This window comes from Cololabis saira, chromosome 14, assembly GCF_033807715.1.
Source record: "Cololabis saira isolate AMF1-May2022 chromosome 14, fColSai1.1, whole genome shotgun sequence".
Classification (NCBI taxonomy): Eukaryota; Metazoa; Chordata; class Actinopteri; order Beloniformes; family Belonidae; genus Cololabis; species Cololabis saira.
The window spans coordinates 6,947,107-6,969,102 of record NC_084600.1 but is presented as its reverse complement, the minus strand read 5'-3'; the positions used below and the strand labels follow the sequence as shown (position 1 = coordinate 6,969,102).

At 41.0% G+C, this 21,996-nt stretch overlaps 2 protein-coding genes and 1 non-coding gene across 3 annotated transcripts; 2 read left to right on the top strand and 1 right to left on the bottom strand.

The window, feature by feature from the left end:
• The first annotated feature begins 603 nt into the window (after window positions 1-603).
• On the top strand, window positions 604-5,059 carry LOC133459506 (endosialin-like). Its single transcript, XM_061739512.1, has 2 exons — window positions 604-1,560; window positions 3,166-5,059. Exons 1-2 carry the CDS (start codon window positions 1,140-1,142, stop codon window positions 4,860-4,862), a joined length of 2,118 nt encoding a protein of 705 aa, XP_061595496.1. The 5' UTR covers window positions 604-1,139; the 3' UTR covers window positions 4,863-5,059.
• Window positions 5,060-9,649: 4,590 nt separating this feature from the next.
• Window positions 9,650-9,731, bottom strand: trnas-gcu (transfer RNA serine (anticodon GCU)). Its single transcript has one exon. It is a non-coding gene; the product is annotated as a tRNA-Ser (tRNA).
• A 431-nt stretch (window positions 9,732-10,162) lies between these two features.
• On the top strand, window positions 10,163-21,140 carry dpp3 (dipeptidyl-peptidase 3). Its single transcript, XM_061739511.1, has 19 exons — window positions 10,163-10,223; window positions 11,338-11,496; window positions 13,374-13,518; window positions 13,645-13,734; window positions 13,855-13,989; window positions 14,357-14,431; window positions 14,656-14,746; window positions 15,387-15,517; window positions 15,689-15,819; window positions 16,176-16,234; window positions 16,912-17,106; window positions 17,219-17,331; window positions 17,415-17,507; window positions 17,628-17,690; window positions 17,785-17,909; window positions 18,743-18,863; window positions 19,119-19,298; window positions 19,831-19,993; window positions 20,395-21,140. The coding sequence occupies exons 2-19, from the start codon at window positions 11,372-11,374 to the stop codon at window positions 20,535-20,537; spliced, it is 2,178 nt and encodes a 725-aa protein (XP_061595495.1). The 5' UTR covers window positions 10,163-10,223; window positions 11,338-11,371; the 3' UTR covers window positions 20,538-21,140.
• The last annotated feature ends 856 nt before the right edge of the window (window positions 21,141-21,996 follow it).

Genomic DNA, 21,996 nt, shown 5'->3' with positions numbered 1-21,996 from the left:
CTGAAGACACCTCTGCAAGTCACACATGCACACTCACACAACACACACGGCCCAACAGGTATTCCTGCTCCGTACTTAAATGTTTCCATTGGACGGTAAAGACGTCCAGCTGGAATAGGCTCAGTGCGGAGAAAGAGGAGGAGGAGAGGGATCTGAGAAGAAATGCATAAACAGTGGAGGTAAAGAGAGACTGTCTGCGAATACCAGAAATGAAACCTTTCAAAGAGGGACAGACAGACAAAGGGAGAGATGATGGAGGAGCAGAAAGAGAGGACGGGAGAACATGGAGACCATCTCAGATTGTCAAAAAGCTGACAAACACTTTCCACTCCTGTGGGTGCTGTGCAGCATTGATATTCCCCGCGACCATGAGCATGTGGGTCTCAATGTGGGACAGAATGGTGCCGTATGGTTTTCATAACCCTCTTAGGGTTTGCAATTCTCTTACTGCCCCCCCTTCAGCCCATCGTCCCCTCTGGTCCTCCCTCACACACTTTACCAGCCCCCTTTCAAAAGCGCACAATTCTTTTTCCTCTACGTAGCCGCCCCCCCGTCCCGCCCTCCCCCATCTTTCTCTCTTTCTGAGGTTCAGTCAGAAAGCCAACTTTGCAAAGGCAAGAAAGAAAGCTCCAGATACAGTATAGGCTTCTATCACAGAAAGGTCATATGGACTGGGTTCTTGGCTGAAAGGGCAGACGGCCCCATTCAACACTTTTCAGTCTCACCGGTATCTCACTGGACTATCATTTGGACTCTACTGGATTTAAATGGACTGTCTGGATTAACTCTGTTAGGGTTGAAAACAGATTTAAAGTGTCAGCAGCATTGGAGCTTTGAATGGACGTTGGTCTCGCCAACACTGGAGAGTCAGTTGTCTGATTTCTTGGACGTTTCAAGGACTTTTCAAGGAAGTAAGCAGGTGCTTAGTCTGAATTGGTCAGTCTCACAATACTCCGCCCAGATTATTTATTGAAAACTTAAACAGGAGAGAGAAAAGTAAATAAAAGTTTGAAGAAGCTCAATTTGGGTCGAGTTAGTTTGGAAAAAGTAGCTTTTTTCCATTTTTAGAGAGTTAATTTGTAAGTTGGGGGATATTCATTTGAATGTTGGCTTAGTTCAACCTTTTGTCTTGGTGGAGGATGCACAAGGTCTTTAGGAGCAGTAGCGGCTGCAGCAGCATGAGTCTCTTGTGCATGCTGTGGCTGCTGGCGGTGTGTCTGGCCCCCGGGAGCCGGGGCCAGAGGCTGGGGGGGCCGGACAGGGAGCAGCCGGCCGCTGAGGGCCAGCTGTCAGAGGGCGACGCCGTCTGCCATCAGGAGGGATGCTACGCCGTCTTCCTGCAGAAGAGAACCTTCAGGGAGGCTGGGCGGAGCTGCCGGGAGCGAGGGGGGACCCTGGCCACCATGCACACCCCTGAAGCGGCGGGCGTGGTCCACGAGCTGCTGTCCACCGTCCAGGGACAAGGGCCCAGGATGAGGCATCGTCTGTGGATCGGACTGCACCGAGCGCCGCGCCAGTGCTCCCCCAGAAGACCGCTCAGAGGATTCGTCTGGGTCACAGGCAAAGTCTCACCTTTCTCATATATTACCTTGCAATGGTTGCATCATGTACCTCAGTCACTTTGAAGTTGTATTTTTTATAAGTCTTAAACAGATAAACGAAGAATACCTCAGTAAGGCTTAATGGGTAATAAACATCAAGCACAGAAAATAATTTCACAAGAAAACTTTAAAATGCTGTCTGAAAGCTTGACTGGGGCTCAATTCCATATTTTCTACTCCATCACCACTTTACAGTCTATGAATTACACTCTGAAACCCATCCTTACATATGCAGTCAAAGCTGGAAGCAAATATCACAAATGTGCACAACACCAACTCACCACTTTGCTTCAACACAGGCACTAACCATGGCTAGAACAAACCCACAGTAAATACCCTTAACGTATTTATAAATCAATCAATTCATTAATTATATGCTTCTTCTTTAACTGCTTCTAGTCGTGTCTCAAGCGTAAAATACAAAAAACTAAATAAACATATAAACACTAAAGTAAACAAGCAGAACTGTGACTATTTTCAACTTTTATGATGGCTGCTTTATTAGATTCAGACATCCCACTGCTCCCCAACCAGCACACGTATCAGAATCTGATACCACAGTCGGCCTGCAGAGCTCTTTCAGCCTCCTTTAGTTTTCAGATGCAGAACTGGTGCAACTGGGGAACGTCACTCCTTTTTTTTTCTTTTTTTCTTCAGCAGCTCTCTGTCCCTCCTCGGCCTGATTTAGCCACTCATCAAGCCCACTAAAAACCAGATGTGTCTACCTGGCTCCACAGATTGAAAAGGCATTACTCTTTAAAGAGTTGCGTGACCAGCTTGCATCTGCGTTTTGTTTTTCCTTTTGTCGTATAAGCCAGGACATAGTTGAACAAACAAACAAATAGATAAAAATGAATTTTTTATTTTTTTGCTCATCACATCAGACATTAAAGTTATAGAATTAGAGAATATATACTTTTTTTTAATTTGTAAAGTACTTCAGATAGTTGGTTGCTGTGGGTCGTTATATTTATGCATTCAACAATATTTGTGTACATTTGCTCCCAAATTTCTCATGCACGTTGTGAATCTCTATGTGTATAATGTATTTTGACAAATTAATGAAATATGGCAGAACTGTGGTTTTGTTGAGTGTTTGGTGTAGACGCTGGGACAACGGGGAACACAAACAAGCCTGTGAAACATATTCCAGCTGCATGGTTGTTGAGAGGCTGCTTTAAGGCAAACCTCCCCCCTATTTTTGTTGGGGGAAAATGATCCTAACCCAGCCAATGGAAATAACAGTGGAACAAAAGGATTTTGTTGCTCCAAAAATAACTGTGGCATTTTAAAGCCCATATGTGTCACATTTTAAGATTTTAGCCTTTGGCAGCTTCTAGTGGCATTATCAACAAAAAAAAACAAAAAGGGTTCAAGGGCAACAGAAATTCAGTTGTACATTTCCCACCCTTCGTAAATTAGAAGGACTCAAAGCACATACACTTTTTTTCACGGTACTTTGTAGGACAATTAAGCCACATTGAGCATGTAGAACTGGTAGCTGTAATGATGATGAATACAAACTAGTTTTACCAAGCTGGTCCTTGTGTTTTTCTTTCAACAGGAGACCAGGATGGTCAGTTTACCAACTGGCTCCGAGAGGACACCCCTGGGACATGTGCGGCCCATCGCTGCGTGGCCATGACCGTGCATGTATCTGACAGTGGACAAGAGAACAAAGACAATTTCCGGTGGGTTGACGGCTCCTGTGGGGTGGCTTTGGATGGATATGTCTGCCAGTACAACTACAAAGGCATGTGTTCGCCACTGAAGGGCGAGGGCAGGGGTCCGGCTGTCTACTCCACCCCATTCCACCTTGTTAGCACCCTGCTGACCCATGTGCCCCTAGGATCCGTAGCTGCTCTGCCATGCCCTGCAGACGGTGCCGACCCAGACACTCCCACTGGGCAGACGGTGGTGTGCATGGAGAGAGATGACATGACGGTGGACTGGTCGAGGGACGGCCCTCTCTGTTCATCCACAACACCACCGAGCCAGGACTGGTGTAGCGGGGACCATGGGTGCGAGCAGTACTGCCAGAACACAGACACAGATTACTACTGTTACTGCTCCGAGGGCTTCGTGATAGATGAAGACGGCTACAGCTGCAGGCCCGACCCCCTGCTGGAAACCAGCCCGCCGGAGCTGTCCTCTGACTCTGCCGGCCCCACCGATCAGCCTCACATGAAGGAGATCTGTGTGGCCATGGGATGTGAGTACGACTGTGTGGAAACCACTCGGGGCACCAGGTGCACGTGCCCCCCAGGCTATAAGATTGGCGCAGATGGACGCAGATGTTCTGATGTAGACGAATGTCTACAGCAACCGTGCACGCAACACTGCGTCAACACCCCTGGCACCTTCCACTGCACCTGCTACCAGGGCTATCAGCCGGACGATGACGGCGAATGCGTGGACACTGACGAGTGTCTGGACGAAGGTAGCTGCGAAGGCTCTTGTGAGAACACCGTGGGGTCCTTCACCTGCCTGTGTAACCCCGGCTACGAGCTGGACAGCGGAGGAGTGTGTGTAGATGTGGATGAGTGTATGGTGGAGTCGCCCTGCCACCAGCAGTGTCTGAACCTTGTAGGAGCGTATCAGTGTTTTTGCGACAACGGCTTTGAGCTGCAGTCAGACGGACTCACATGCCAGCCTTTGAATGATGATGAAGAGTACTCCACCCTGACTCCTGATCCCGTTGACTCTGCTGACATGCCCTGGTCCACCTCGTTCACCCCTGACCCCGCCGTAAGAAACTTTGATGTCATATGGCTGACAGAGGTCCCTGAGGGCCTTTACCCTGACATGGCTCATGGATCAGATAATCACCTCAACCAGTGGGATGATCTATCACCCCAACAATATCAGACAGCCCCATCGCCAACTGAGAAACACAGCACAGGCAATGAAATTGAAAATGACGCCAAGACGGGAGGTAGAGAGCAAAGTGGCGGGGCAGCCGCCGAAACCGTAAATGGTGGGACTGGGGAGGCGGAGGCACCAAAGGTGGACAGTACGGAGGAAACCACAGGCGCAGCAGAGGATGGAGATGGAGCAGCAGGTAAACGGAAACATGACAAAGGCTGGCTGCTGGTGGCGCTGCTGGTGCCGCTGTGCGTGTTCCTCGTAGTGATGCTGGCTCTGGGGATCGTCTACTGCACCAGCTGTGCCGTGGACAAGAGCCTTACCTTTTCAGACTGCTATCTTTGGCTACTCCCAACAGCACGACCTGAGAGAAATGAAGCCAAAAGCCAAGCATGAACCTTAGTATAGACTAGCACACAGCAATGTGTTTAGATGTTCGTTAACATTTCTATGGTGGCAAAGGACTGGTCACTAAAAACTATAATTTGGATATTGTAAAGCTGCCTTGCTCACATATTTTCCATTGCACAGCCTTTGTAAATAACTCACTGTCATGTTTTTAAAATTCAATAAACCCATGAAACTGATGAAAATGCTCTGTGATTTGTTGCTGAAAATATCAGAAAATACCACATCACCAAATAAATGAAAGCTTGTTTGGAAATAATGTGTGGTTGCAGTTTTATTGCTCTGTCAATGTGAAAACAAACTTTTTTTGGCTACATGTCAACAACTAATATATGCATTTTAGAGAACTACCGACGTCTCCACTTAGGAAGAGGAAGTGAGATTTGGAGGGGTGATTGAGCCTGTGAAACTAAAAGAAGTTGCAGTTGTCTTCAAAAGTGAATCAATCTCCATTGACCCCTATGTCATATTTCCAACATGCTTCAAATTATTGTTTTGGTCTCTATTGATTTCACATCCATGACAACTCGGGGGGCAGCACTTGGGGGCTTGGTGGTTAGAACTGCCTCACAGCAAGAAGGTTCCTGGTTCGACTCCCTGGCCCGGCAGGGTCTTTCTGTGTGGAGTTTGCATGCTCTCCCGTGCTTGCGTGGGTTTCCTCCGGGTACTCCAGCTTCCTTCCACGGTCCAAAAACATGCGTAGTAGGTTAATTGATTACTTGATTGCCAGTACAGTAGGTGTGAATGTGGATGGTTGTCTGTCTGTCTGTCTGTATATGTGGCCCTGCGATGGACTGGTGACCTGTCCAGGGTGTAACCCCTGCCTCTTACATAAAATTACATACAAAATGATTGCCTGTGAATAATCATTTGAGTGATCATCAACTGCCTATGTCTTCTGCTATTTTCACAACAGCGGTTGTAGCAGTCGCAATAACATGTCCAACACTCAAGATGTTTTCATCCATCTTCTTCAAAGTCAAAATCTTCTTTTTCTTTGATTTGAAGAGTCTCGCAGGACGAGATATGGAAAAAGAACTGGCAGAGTTATACTCATAAAAAGAAAAACAATGATCAATGGAAACACCCGTCCCTTGCAGCGGTTCCTTTGCCGCAATTTCAGAATTGGTGATTTTGTTTAATGAAAAAGATTGATGGAAATCCACCTTTTGATTGACATATGGTTGGCGCGCTCTGGTTTCCCAGACAATGTGGCGACGTGCAGTACGAGGAAAAATTAAAGACTGTATGTAACAATGGATGAAGCATTGAGTCACGAGAGCCATTGCTTTCTGAAGAGCTGATTGGAAGCTTCTTATTCTTCTCACTAAGTGCAGCCAGCCATGTTGCTTGGGAAGCCAACGGGAACGCGCCCACTGTAGTTAATCAAAGTTAGCTCTGGCTACCAGCTCCCTCAGCCGATCCCAGCAAAATGTTTGTGGCGGGACAACAGGACCTGCTGGGCCCAGATCTTTCTATGTGTGTGCCAGACAGCGGGGAGGACTCGGGCTTCACCTCCAGGTAGGGGTTGGGAATTGGGAATTAAAGGTTGCGTTCCTTATTGAACCAATACGGACATATATTATGCTCTTATTTATTGATGTCATAATATATAGGTGAAGGTCGGAAAATTTGAATGTATTGCAAAACGTCATTCGTAGTAAATTTAACTAAACAAATATATTATTTCCCTATTACATTCAAAGTGAGATATTTCAAGCCTTTATTTGTTATAATTTTGGTGATTATGGCTCACAGTTTATGAAAACCTCAAATAAAAAATAAATGAGAGAATATTTTATGAAATCAATAAACAATTCCATCATCAAAATTATAACAAATAAAGGTTTAACATATCTTGCTTTGCATGTAATAAGACAATGACTAGGTAATATATTAGTTTCACCTTCTAAGTTGAATTATTGAAATAAATTAACTTTTACACCATATTGTAGTTGAAGTATTGAAATAAATTAACTTTTACACCATATTCTAGTTGAATTATTGAAATAAGTTAACTTTTACACCATATTGTAGTTGAAGTATTGAAATAAATTAACTTTTACACCATATTCTAGTTGAATTATTGAAATAAATTAACTTTTACACCATATTCTAGTTGAATTATTGAAATAAGTTAACTTTTACACCATATTGTAGTTGAAGTATTGAAATAAATTAACTTTTACACCATATTCTAGTTGAATTATTGAAATAAATTAACTTTTACACCATATTCTAGTTGAATTATTGAAATAAGTTAACTTTTACACCATATTCTAGTTGAATTATTGAAATAAATTAACTTATATTCTAGTTGAATTATTGAAATAAATTAACTTTTACACCATATTCTTCACCTGTAGGCTATATTATACATCTGGGCTGATGTGGACATAGCATAGGAGGCTATTTCAGTTGCTAGTATGGTCTATACAGTCATGCAAGTTCAATCCTATTAAAGCACTTTAAACTTTAAATCAAAGCATTTTGTTTTTTCATATAAAATAAACACATTTCTATGCTGTTTAGAAGTTTTGGGGCTTTTTTTTGGCTCCTTATTTCTATTTCTGAAAGGTGGCGACCCTAAATATACCATTTCTGACTCAACGGCCAAATCTAAAATTCCTGTCATGTTTAGTCAACATTATGTTGGTACAAACTACTGATTGCTGTAGTATGACAATAACAGATGAGGAAGTGATAATGGCTAGCCATTGGCTGAGTCAACTGTCAATCAATCACAATCAAATAAAGTTGTATTACTTTATATATATACATATATATATATATATATATATATATATATATATATATATATATATATATATATATATATATATATATATATATATATATATATATATATATATATATATATATTACGGAGCCCCTCTGGTGACATTTGAAAAAAATGTAATAATGCGTGGCCATGCATTAATAACTCGTGGCCACAAGTTAATATCTCGTGGCCACGAGATAATCAATGCGTGGCCACGAGTTATTAATGTGTGGCCACGCATTATGTATCTCGTGCCCACGCATTATTTTACTCGTGGATGGCATTATAACCTACTGTCTGGACTTCGTGGATGCAACTTCCTTGGTGGGATGGTTATTCATCATTAATAACAGTAATTATAGTCTATTTATATTAAAGAGCAAGAGTATTGTCATGGCGAGTGTAGTAATAACATGTGACATTTGAAAAAAATAAAATAATGCGTGCCCACGCATTAATAACTCGTGGCCACGCATTAATTATCTCGTGGCCACGCATTAATAACTCGTGGCCACGCATTAATAACTCGTGGCCACGCATTAATAACTTGTGGCCACGCATTAATAACTCGTGGCCATGCATTAATAACTCGTGGCCACCCATTAATAACTCGTGGCCACGCATTAATAACGCGTGGCCATGCATTAATAACTCGTGGCCACCCATTAATATCTCGTGGCCACGCATTGATTATCTCGTGGCCACGAGTTATTAATGCGTGGCCACACATTATTTAATTTTTTTCAAATGTCACTAGAGGGGCTCTGTGATATAATCTTCTGACATGGTACAAACAAATCCACTGCTCTCAAAGTTATCATTGATGTGAAATCAAATGATTGGGACCAAAATGGTTTATTGAATCAGGCTGTAAATATGTTTATTTCTGCTCTAAAGTTGGTCATTTTAACATGGAAGTCACTGGAGATCGACTCGCTTTTGGAGCCATCTCTAGCGGCCAGTCGATGAATTGCAACGAGTCTTAGTTTCGAAAGTTAGATGGTTAGCCTTGGTTTGCGCTTGGAAAAATGATGCTTCAAACGCCTATTCGGAATTCCCTGGGCCCCGTGACGGATGCTTTTCTCTTATTTACGGTTTATTTATGGGTTTAGTTGTACCAACGCGGTGGATAAAACACACCGACAACGTTTGATCTCGCCGCTAGAGCGGTCACGTGGTTCAGCCTCATCAACGCCGCGCAGTCATGTTCGTCTGTGGGACAGCTCGCTTTTGGACGGTAATTTAAATATTAAAATAATCCGTACACAGGTACATTTACAACTAATATTGATATCACTGTGAATACATCAATGTCAGTTACGTGTATTGAATGGCTGGATGACAACTAAAAGCGTAAGCTTTTCTGTGTCTTTTGGGGGGGAGGGAAAACTTCTCTTCATGGATTGCAGATCAATTAGCAACTGAACTGTGGTCGGGTGCAATTCATCTCTTGTGTAGCTACATGAGATTAATGTAAGTGATTTATTATTACTCTATTACATTGGACAATGATAAATTATGGTTTCAAGTTAAATATTTTTTTTATGTTTTATCCACTGCTCTGGGTTGTGCACGAAGAAGGCCCGGTGCGCCGTCAGGGGCCCATGAAGGAGGGAAGAAAAAAAAAGGTTTTTGTTAATGGAATAGTAGCATCATGTTTAGAAAAGCATAAAAGAGAAAAGAAAAAAAGAGCCAGGATGCTGTTAAAGCAAAAATGACAAAATACTATGTTTTTTTTAGTGCAACCGAGGACGCCGGGGGCCCAGGAGACTTCCATTAGGGTGAGGGCGGGGCCTATCATCACGATTTTACGCCACCGCCTGGTGTTGATAATAATAACAACAATAGTAGTGTATTATTATTATTACTATTATTATCTGTTCGTTCGACGATCCCGATGTTTCCGATTGCGCAATTGGAAAATTTACAGAGTAACTATTGGAAATTATTCAATTATTTTTAAAATAAATTATTATTTAAAACAGAAAAGCTACGACGAGGATGGGATTCGAACCCACGCGTGCAGAGCACAATGGATTAGCAGTCCATCGCCTTAACCACTCGGCCACCTCGTCGTGTGCATGTGCTCCACACGACGATTACAACTTACGAATGAAGACATGTATTGATGACGCGGCTGTGGCTAATTTCAGCCCAAAACGAACCCGATTTTTGTCTGCATTTTCGATGAATAATATTATTATTCTGTGTGTCTTTTGTAGGCAATCGTACATACATTTTCCCAGTTAAATCTGGTCTGAATATCTTAATTCAAAGTGTCCCGAAACGTCCGGAGATGATGGTTTCTGATTGGTTAACGTGTACGTCAGTTACTGAACACAGCGTGTGATTTGTGGAGAGCCGGAGCCGGGTCTCTCGCTGCGATTGGCGGAGAGCCAGGTCTCTCGCTGTGATTGGTGGAGAGCCGGGTCTCTTGCTGTGATTGGTGGAGAGCCGGGTCTCCTGCTCTGATTGGCTGAGAGCCCGGTCTCTCGCTGAATGAATACCGGAAGTGAGCGGCGTGAGACTGCAGTTTGACGTTCGGCTGAGACGTTGACCGGTTTGAGGTAACAGATTGTAAACATAATTCTCACATTTTAGTCTCTAACCTACGTTTTTAACATGAGCCAAAAGTACACATTAAATGTTGGCGTCCGTTCGAAATCTAGGTTTAGGCTAAAATAGGTTTCTGTTTGTTTAATCTGCTATTAGCACTCGTGCTAAAAGCTAATTGTAAAATTAAAAGTAAGATGTTACTCTGATTTAAACATGCAGTTTGTTTCTTCTTGCTGATCTTTGGCTGCTGAGCGCAGATACCTCTTTCCTTTAATTTCTGTAACTGGTTTTAAGGGAAAGTGAAAGCATCAGCTGGGTTTTATTACTGCATATTAACAGTCGGAGTGATTATTGGCTGCATTTATTAAATCTCATCCAACCTTTGTTTTATCGTCCTAAGCGCCTTACAACGTTCAAATAAGCCAATGGACCAGTTCAGTGTAATAACACTTGATTAACTTCAAAAGCGAAATTTTATTTTATGTGTTAAGTAAGTCAGCTAATTAGCAGTGTCACTTGTCAATTCAATGAACATCAGATTTTTCTTTTAATCTTGTATCAATTGTAGCTGACTAAAATAGAGACTGGTCAACTTGTAAAAATAAGGTGTCACGATCCATGTATAGTGCATTTGCTTACAAGGCTTTTAAGTTAAGCAGCACAACATAAAACTGAGTTATCAATCATTCTTCCATCCTATCAAAGATCATTAAAGGAATACAGCCATGCTTAACACTGGGGTTGTAAAAGAAAAAATGGACTTCTAAAGTTTGAAAGTCCATTTTTGCCACAGCCCAGCATTAAACATGATTCTGCCATATTTTTCTTTTATTCAAATGAAAGTTTGAAACCTTCATGTGTGTGTTTTACAAAAAAGCTCTTCTTCACTTAACTTATCCAAAGCCAGTTGTGTAAATACTTGCTAGAGTCCATAGTTAAAAATACAAAAAAAAATCATGAACATTACCTATCCTCATTGATGTACATTTTTATACCTCACTTGTCCTCTTACCACCCTGTTTGTTTTTTTTACTCTCTCTTCCTTTTTTTCTCCATGTTCCCCTTCCCTTTTCATGACTTTCTTTTTCACCCTTTCTTGTGTCTTACTCCTTACCTGCCCCTCAGTTCTCTACCAGCAGTATTAAAACTGAGATTGAAGATGGTGGACTCCCAGTACTACCTCCCAAATGACATTGGCATCTCTGCACTTGACTGCGGTGAGGCCTTTCGTTTGCTGTCACCTCGGGAGAAGATGTATGCCCACTATCTGTCACGTGCTGCTTGGTAAGTATTTCAGGATAAAGCAAGTCAGCAGTGTCGACAAAATAAGCAGAAGAGATCTTAAAGGGTATAAATGCTTTTAACATATTTCTTCTGATTTAAAAAGTGAAACAATTTAGCTATTGCTTTTAAAATTGGTTTAGCTGATTCTTTTTATATATGTATGTATGTATGTATGTATATATATATATATATATATATATATATATATATATATACATATATATACATACACAGTGGGGAGAACAAGTATTTGATACACTGCCGATTTTGCAGGTTTTCCCACTTGAAAAGCATGTAGAAGTCTTTAATTTTTATCATAGGTACTCTTCAACTGTGAGTGATGGAATCTAAAAAAAAAATCCAGAAAATCACATTGTATGATTTTTAAGTAATTAATTTGCATTTTTTTGCATGACATAAGTATTTGATACATCAGAAAAACAGAACTTAATATTTGGTACAGAAACCTTTGTTTGCAATTACAGAGATCAGACGTTTCCAGTAGTTCTTGACCAGGTTTGCACACACTGCAGCAGGGATTTTGGCCCACTCCTCCATACAGATCTTCTCCAGATCCTTCAGGTTTCGGGGCTGTCGCTGGGCAATACGGACTTTCAGCTCCCTCCAAAGATTTTCTATTGGGTTCAGGTCTGGAGACTGGCTAGGCCACTCCAGGACCTTGAAATGCTTCTTACGGAGCCACTCCTTAGTTGCCCTGGCTGTGTGTTTCGGGTCGTTGTCATGCTGGAAGACCCAGCCACGACCCATCTTCAATTACTCTTACTGAGGGAAGGCGGTTGTTGGCCAAGATCTCGCGATACATGGCCCCATCCATCCTCCCCTCAATACGGTGCAGTCGTCCTGTCCCCTTTGCAGAAAAGCATCCCCAAAGAATGATGTTTCCACCTCCATGCTTCACGGTTGGGATGGTGTTCTTGGGGGTTGTACTCATCCTTCTTCTTCTTCCTCCAAACACGGCGAATGGAGTTTAGACCAAAAAGCTCTATTTTAGTCTCATCAGACCACATGACCTTCTCCCATTCCTCCTCTGGATCATCCAGATGGTCATTGGCAAACTTCAGACGGGCCTTGACATGCACTGGCTTGAGCAGGGGGACCTTGCGTGCGCTGCAGGATTTTAATCCATGACGGCGTAGTGTGTTACTAATGGTTTTCTTTGAGACTGTGGTCCCAGCTCTCTTCAGGTCATTGACCAGGTCCTGCCGTGTAGTTCTGGGCTGATCCCTCACCTTCCTCATGATCATTGAAGCCCCACCAGGTGAGATTTTGCATGGAGCCCCAGACCGAGGGAGATTGACCGTCATCTTGAACTTCTTCCATTTTCTAATAATTGCGCCAACAGTTGTTGCCTTCTCACCAAGCTGCTTGCCTTTTGTCCTGTAGCCCATCCCAGCCTTGTGCAGGTCTACAATTGTATCCCTGATGTTACACAGCTCTCTGGTCTTGGCCATTGTGGAGAGGTTGGAGTTTGTTTGATTGAGTGTGTGGACAGGTGTCTTTTATACAGGTAACGAGTTCAAACAGGTGCAGTTAATACAGGTAATGAGTGGAGAACAGGAGGGCTTCTTAAAGAAGAACTAACAGGTCTGTGAGAGCCGGAAGTCTTACTGGTTGACAGGTGATCAAATACTTATGTCATGCAATAAAATGCAAATGAATTACTTAAAAATCATACAATGTGATTTTCTGGATTTTTTTTTAGATTCTGTCACTCACAGTTGAAGAGTACCTATGATAAAAATTACAGACTTCTACATGCTTTGCAAGTGGGAAAACCTGCAAAATCGGCAGTGTATCAAATACTTGTTCTCCCCACTGTATATATATATGAAGCAAGGCATCCTCCTCTCTTCCAGGTATGGTGGTCTGGCAGTGCTTCTGCAGACATCTCCAGAGTCTGCAAGCGTCTTTGTCCTGCTTCAGCGGATCTTCAGGAAGCAGACGCCAGCACAGCTTGAAAAGGTCGCCACAACAGCTGGACTCAGCTCCGAGGAGTACCAGGTGCGCAATCCCACTGTCTTTGATGGTTACTCACAATTGTTTTGAAAGCCCCTTTAGCCGCATACAACAGCAAACACATCTCAATATTATCTTTGTGTCAAACGTTCATATTTGTGTGGTATGTAGGCCTTTCTGGTGTATGCAGCAGGCCTGTATGCAAACATGGGAAACTACAAGTCTTTTGGAGATACCAAATTCATTCCAAATCTACCAAAGGTAAAAAAAACAATCCAGTTCTTCTGCTATAAAATCAGTTTTACAGGATGGACACTGGTATGTGCTCATATAAATGTAATACAAATTTAAGATGGCTCCATCTTTGATGCGTTCATCCAGGACAAACTGGAAGCTTTGGTGAAGGCCAGTCAGGCGTTTCAGGACCAGCCTGAGATGGCAGCTCTTTGGGACAGCTGCTCATATCTGCTCTACTCCCTGGAAGACAGACAGAAACAGCTGGGCCTGGGGGACAAGGTACCATCTTCTCTATTTCAACACAATTCAGGCCATCTTTGTCCAAAACAGCTTCATTTGGTAATATACATGTATTTTTTCTGAACTGGATGGATTCAACAGTTTTATTGTTTTATTTTGTACTATACAGACTCCACTACACATTTTTCTCCTTAAAAAAAACAGGTTTAATGTCATTATTAGTAAAAATGGTGAAATACAGTTAAGCATATCTCAGTTAAGCTACAAGTTAAAACAACAATGAATCTAAAACTACAATAAAATACAATTTTGAAATCTGGCCTGCCCTTGAGGAAGCCAGTGAGGAACTTTTAGCACCATAAGAGGATGCACAGATCTTGAAATATTTGTCTTGTTTGTTTATTAGGGAATTACCACTTATTTCTCAGGAAACTGCTGCCTGGAGGATGCTGAGCTAGCTCAGAGGTTCCTTGACTCAAAGGTAAGAAGACATTTACCTCCATCAGACTTCAGTTTTTGTTAAGTATCATAAAGTTGATGTAATTTTTTTCTGTTTGCTTTCTGGCGTTACAAGGTTTTTATTTTTTTGTTTTGTTTAATATTTTTCTAATTTATCTTTTGCATCTGTACTGAACTGAATGACACAATTTTCTCTTTCAAGTATGTTTCAGTCCGGCTGAGCTTATTTTTGTGCTTTATTTCTAGAAACTTTCTGCCTACAACACGCGTCTGTTCAAGAGGGATAATGGAGGGAAAGCCTGCTACGAGGTGCGCTTGGCTTCAGCTGTGAAGAAAGGTCAGAAATGGAGTGAAGTCACACTGCTGACAAATATGGTATCCAGAATGTAGCATGTCCCAAACCGTGGCTCATTTCTGAAAGCAGTCCATTTAGATATACAGTCAGTAGCTGGTTACCCAAATACATCACAATTAATCAGAGAATTGGTGTGTTTATACAGGACTGTCTGAGAAAATTTGAATCAGTGATTTTCTGTAATGCAATTACAAAAACAAAAATGTCATACATTCTGGATTCATTACAAATCAACTGAAATATTGCAAGCCTTTTATTATTTTAATATTGCTGATCATGGCTTACAGCTTAAGAAAACTCAAATATCCTATCTCAAAATTAGAATATTCTGGGAATCTTAATCTTAAACTGTAGACCATAATCAGCTATATTAAAATAATAAAAGGCTTGCAATATTTCAGTTGATTTGTAATGAATCCAGAATGTATAACATTTTTGTTTTTTTAATTGCATTACAGAAAATAAAGAACTTTATCACAATATTCAAATTTTCTGAGACAGTCCTGTACAGTCAGTAGTAGCTGGTTACCCAAATACATCACAATTAATCAGAGAATTGATGTGTTTATACAGGTAACTAATTCATGATGGTTAAAGTAATAACAGTCTTATTGCCTCACAGATTGTGCAGTGGACGGGGAGTGTGAGTCGTCCTGTGGCACCTTCAGCTTTGAAGACAGAGAGTTTGTAGTGAAACGAGGAGACTATTGTCCTCTCATGGAGAAAGTTTCTTCCTACCTCAAACAAGCACAGGTGAGACGGAAAAGAAAAGACATAAAAACCTGCTCAGTCTTTATTCTTTTATTTGTTGTCTAGAAACTATCAGGAGCAGCAGGAAAAACAAGATGACAGCATTATACATTTCACAGTATGGCTGGAAATCATAGAAAAACTTGTTTTGTTTCATTTATAAATATTTGGCAGGCTTATGCTGCCAATGAAAACCAGAAGAAGATGTTGGAGGAGTATGTACGCAGCTTCACTTTGGGCTCTGTTGAAGCCCACAAAGAAGGCTCACGTTATTGGATCAAAGACAAAGTGCCAATTGTTGAGAGGTGAACCACAGCTCAGAAACTTTAACTGAACCTTTTTAATTGTCCAATAAATGTACTAATGCTGTCAAGATGTAACACACCACATCAGATGAATGAAATATCCTAATGGAAAAGCCATTTGGTGGGAAATAAATTATTGTGCACAAAACAATGTGACTATGAAAGTCAGCTTTGCTTTAAGTAACTTTACTTCCTCAAAGATCTAGTTGAACTCTTGTTTCTTGTTTATCCATTTCCTTATGAAGTTGATTCAGACCTGTGATTCAGTGGTTCTGTCTTTAATAACCTCTGAAACCTTTCTTGCTTCATTCCCCTCATTGTTCCTTCACTCCTCCCTCTGTATTTCCTTCTCACAGTTATATAGGTTTCATAGAGAGCTACAGAGATCCCTTTGGTTCCAGGGGAGAGTTTGAAGGTAAATGCTGAACTGAATAAGAACAGTAAACAGTGGTATTGTTTAATGGGATTAAAGCTATGATCCCCAAGGGCCTCTGCAGTTTCCATAACTTAGGATGAATGTGGCTGAGCTGCTCAAAACTGTTACTGAAGCAGATTTTAGAGGTCTTTAACTGGATTATATAATGTTAATGGTTAAATGCTGTAATTTGAACTCTGATTATCTGATTAACGTACATACAGTTTATATTAACTTGGTCAAAGAACTTGTGTGTTCTGAGTGGAGTTCATAAAGGGATTAGTGGAAAAAGTTTGTAATACTAAAAGACTCACATTATGGAATTTCTTGCAACTAATTATAAAGTAAGTTAATTAGGAAAGGTTTGGTACATGATTTGATATTAAAAGTAACCTGACGAAATGAAAACAAGCAACTTTTCTGTCATTCTGAAAACTTTTGTGCATCATTACTACTTCCCAAAATTCTTTTTCATTTGGTTTTAAATTTGAAAGTGCGTGTGCGTGTGCGTGCGTGCGTGCGTGCGTGCGTGCGTGCGTGCGTGCGTGCGTGCGTGCGTGCGTGCGTGCGTGCGTGCGTGTGTGTGTGTGTGTTTATATTATGTAACATGTTCTACATGTAAGACTGTGTTAGTGCTAAATACGTTTTCCATCTCTGGGTTGTGATGTCGCTGCTAGGTTTTGTTGCGGTTGTGAACAAGGCGATGAGCGAGCGTTTTGCTAAGCTGGTGAGTTCAGCGGAAGTGTTGCTCCCCGAGCTGCCGTGGCCCCGGGAGTTTGAGAAGGACACCTTCCTCAAGCCGGACTTCACCTCCCTGGATGTCCTCACGTTTGCCGGGAGTGGAATTCCAGCTGGCATCAACATTCCTAACTGTGTGTACCGTGAGATTCTGAGCATGTCAAATGACTTCAATTATACATCAGTATTATGTTGTCCTTGTTTAAGCACTACACTTAAAAACATCTTTGTTTTTCTCGTTTATAGATGATGACATTAGACAGTCTGAGGGTTTTAAAAATGTGTCGCTAGGCAACGTGCTGGCTGTAGCCTATGCTACAACAAAAGAGAAGCTCACCTTCCTGGAAGAGGAAGATAAGGTAACGTCTGCAGCCCACAGTAGTAGTTATTCATACTTGTGTGTATACGTACTGTGATTTGCATTTTGGTTGTTTTGCTTCAGGATTTGTTTATTAAGTGGAAAGGTCCATCCTTCGAAGTCCAAGTTGGACTTCATGAGCTGTTGGGCCACGGGAGTGGGAAGCTGTTTGTCCAGGTGACTGCACACTCACAACGGCAGCCTCTTGGTTTCTTCTGGTTTGTTAATGAAATAACTGTTTTAACTGTTAAAAAGTGTCCTCACCGTTGTTAATTCTCTAATCTTCTCCTTCCACAGGATGACAAGGGCAAGTTCAACTTTGACCAGAGTAAAGTCATCAACCCAGAGAACGGGGAACCGGTGAGTTTGTGTGTGAGCTGCTAAAATTCTAATGTTCAGGCTGTGGGAAAAAAACAAACCCCAAGGTAACTGGAGGTGTGACTTGACTTTTCAGGTGTCCAGTTGGTACCGGGGCAGTGAGACATGGGACAGTAAATTCTCCACCATTGCCTCTTCTTATGAAGAGTGTCGTGCTGAATGTGTTGGACTCTATCTGTGTCTCAACAAGCAAGCGCTCAGGTAAACCACATAGCTTTGATTATGTATACAGGACTGTCTCCGAAAATTAGAATATTGTGATAAAGTCCTTTATTTTCTCTAATGCAATTTAAAAAAAAAAAAAAAAAAAAAAAAAAAAGTCATACATTCTGGATTCATTACAAATCAACTGAAATATTGCAAGCCTTTTATTATTTTAATATTGCTGATTATGGTTTACATCTTAAGATTTCCAGAATATTCTATTTTTTTTAGATAGGATATTTGAGTTTTCTTAAGCTGTGAGCCATGATCAGCAATATTAAAATAATAAAACAGTCCTGTACATGGTGAAGATCTTCTGAGACTCAGTGGGGAGGAATTTAGATTGCCGAAAGGAGAAGGCGTTAATGTCAAAATGACTCTAGAATAAATACCCAGGGCTTGATGTAATTCAAAGATGTTGTGACCCTGAAGTCAGATTCAGTTGCCAAATGTCCTTAGTTGGGAGAATCTCTTCCTTCCCGGAGCGTCTTTGGAGCGCTGACAAAGTTTTCTTTGGTCTGTCAGCTATTAAGCCAAAACAAACAAACAGTTTTGTCTGTTTAGGAGCCTTAAGGGAGCTGTGGTACAGGAGCATTTATTTCTTAGGCTTACATAATGTATCGTTGACATTTCAATCTGTCTTACTATTGTGGAATTTAGAGCATTTATATGAATAAACTTTATTTAACCAGTAAGGTCAATTGAGAACCAGTTCTCATTCACAATGACAGCATTTTTGTAAAAAGAGATTAATTTGAATGAACTGGCTGCATTTGTGGCAGATGGCTCTGACGGAGGCCAACATGTTAAATATTGTGTGTCTGTCTCAGTATTTTTGGCCATGATGAGCAGGATGCAGAGGACGTGGTCTATATCAACTGGCTGAGCATGGTGAGAGCGGGGCTGCTCGGCCTGGAGTTCTACACACCTGAGAGCAAGAGCTGGAGACAGGTAATACATCAGCTCAGGGAGTACGGGGCTTATTTACTTGCTCGTTAATATTTCCAAACTGAGACATGAACTGTGTGAACTTAATAAATAGTGTTTATATGAAAAGTAAAAACACAGTGGATTAACCATGTGTTTCTTATAACTTGACATGATTAGTGTCTGTGCTGTTTTAGATTTCAGTTCACAGTAAATGTCTTTGTTTATACGAGCGCCGGGACTTGTGCACACTTTGTCATGCGTGTCGTTTCTCCTCAGGCTCACATGCAGGCTCGTTTCGTGATCCTGCGTGTTCTGCTGGAGGCCGGGGAGGGCCTGGTCGGCCTCCAGGAAGTGACAGGGAAAGATGGAAAGCCTGACGCGAGGATCACACTGGACCGGAGCAAGATACGCACCGTGGGCAAGAACGCCATCCACAGGTTCCTCTGCAAGCTGCAGGTACAGCCACTCCTCTCCTAATGCTTACAAATACAGGACTGTCTCAGAAAATGAGAATATTGTGATTTTCTCTAATGCAATTACAAAAACAAAAATGTCATACATTCTGGATTCATTACAAATCAACTGAAATATTGCAAGCCTTTTATTATTTTAATATTGCTGATCATGGCTTACAGCTTAAGAAAACTCAAATATCCTATCTCAAAAAATTTGAATATTCTGGGAATCTTAATCTTAAACTGTAAGCCATAATCAGCAATATTAAAATAATAAAAGGCTTGAAATATTTCAGTTGATTTGTAATGAATCCAGAATGTATGACTTTTTTTTTTTTTTTTTTAATTGCATTACAGAAAATAAAGAACTTTATCACAATATTCTCATTTTCTGAGACAGTCCTGTAAATACTGAGAAAACTTGTCTTAAATAAAATAAATCCAGGTCTCCACACACACCAGCCTGGTTATAGCCGTGTTAATTTCAGCGACTGAACGCAGCATGTGGTCAACCTGATTCTACCTGTTTGCAGATCTTAAAGTCCACAGCAGACGTGGAAGGAGGCAGAGCTCTCTACGACTGTTACTCCACCGTCAGCGACAGCGGGGAACACAACTTCCTGCGTCTGCGGGAGACGGTGCTGCTGAGGAAGGAGGCTCGCAAGATGTTTGTTCAGGCTAACACACAAATCAGTGGTATGTAGCTGGTGTTCCCTGAGCCACGTGTGATTAATATCAGTGGGGAATATCGTGGCTTACATTGGCAGCAGAGACGTAAAACAGAAACCAGGACATGGGAATTGCTGTTGGCTAATGGACTGTATTTTTAATGTTGCCATATCTCTTTATATTTTTTATGGCAAAATGATGAACTCTGTTGAAATTGACTGAATTACTCTGGACTAAATTAATGATCATTATCCTCCAAAGGGAGTAATGGCATCCGAAAGCAAAACTGTTCTAAAAATAGATTCCGTCTGCTGCAAATTAATGAAAAATGAAGAGGGTTGTGCTGAATAGTTTTCATTTCGTTTGGAGTTAATTATTGAGTCTGCATCTGTGTGTGATTTTTATTTTTATATATTTTTTTTCCCCAGGGGAGAGCGTAGAACTGTCAGAATATGAAGGCAGCGCAGCAGGATTGATTCTCTCCTTCATCGAGCGTTTCCAAGACGATGCAGATCAACTTGAGGCTGATCTCTTGGATCTGAGCAAAAGAGATGCAATCTGCTGGTGTTGATGGAAGGAATCCACTCCAAAGATTTACCAAATACCAACTGCTGTGATGTTTCTTTTTCCTTTCTAATTTTTGTAATTAAAAAAATAAATAAAATCTACAAATCCAGTGGGAAGATGATCCTAGTGAAGACACAAGACGAGAAGAGATCTTTAACAGGTGCACTTTTCCCACCAACTTAAAAACTGTGCAGGTTCAGCAGGTCTATATGATGACGGGTTCAGACAAATAGATTATTAATGCAACACCATATTTTTTTTTAGAAACACTTGGAAGCTAATTTTTCTAATTAAAATAAATATCAATTAAATTGACACTTTTACTATGTCATTTTTAATTTTCAGGTTGCATTAACAACTGGCTCCACACATCTATGCATTTTTTTTCATTATGACAATTTGTCAAGCTGTGGTTAAAAATATAAAGTAAAATGTTCGCTCTCCTTGTGTTTAGACCGTCAACTGGTTGCAATGGCAGTTTTTTTCTTTTAGTTTATTTTTCAGCAGACTTGGTATACACAGGCCATGCAGTGCGTCTGCTGCCTCGTAAACTCTTTGTAAGAAAATGTGGTGGTAAAGGAACACAAATAAAATGTGTTTGATATGACTTTGATATCTTCATCTATTGGAACCATTACGGAGTGTATTAATTTTTATGAATTCACAATGTGATTTGCTTTTCTGTACATTTTAACAAATGGTTACAAATGTATCTTCACAATTCAGTTTGATTAAATTTCAATCTTCCTTTGGAAGAGAGCGTGTGCATTTAGAGTAAATAAGTTCAATCATACTGAAATAAATCAATCTTTATTTGTATAGCACTTTTAAAACAACTGCTGTGACCAAAGTGCGTTACAGTTAAAATCAAATAAAAACATGGTCTACAAAAATAATCATGAGACAGGCTAAAAACATTCCAGTACCAAATCCAATAAAAAGAAAAGTATAAAATCAATAAATAAATCCAATGAAAAAATGATATGAGCAAATGCTGATCTGAATAAGTGCGTCTTTAGTTTGGATGTGAAGTGAGGCGGGTCGTAACTCGGGTCAGCGTGTTCCAGCTACTGCAAATGTGCCATAACCCACTTTTTCACCCTCGTCCCTGGAACATCTAACAAGTATTGCTGAACGCAAAGTTCTGCTGGGTCGACGGAAATTTAAAACATCGCAGAAATATGAGGGAGCAAGGCAGTTTATAGCTCTAAAAACAAAACGAGCTTAAAATGAATTTAAATTCAACAGTAAAGAATACAGGGCAGGTGTGATCCTGTCCTGCATGTGTGTCAGCAGCTGAGCAGCAGCATGTTGAACAAGCTGCACAAAACAGTAGGAACCAGTGGATCCTGAACCAAGACAGCGGTTCACAAACAAGGAGACGAGGGGCCTGCCGTGGGAACAACCTGTCCAAGTGGACGAGAGGGAAAAGTGTCCAGAGGACGGTCGGTCACTTCAGAACG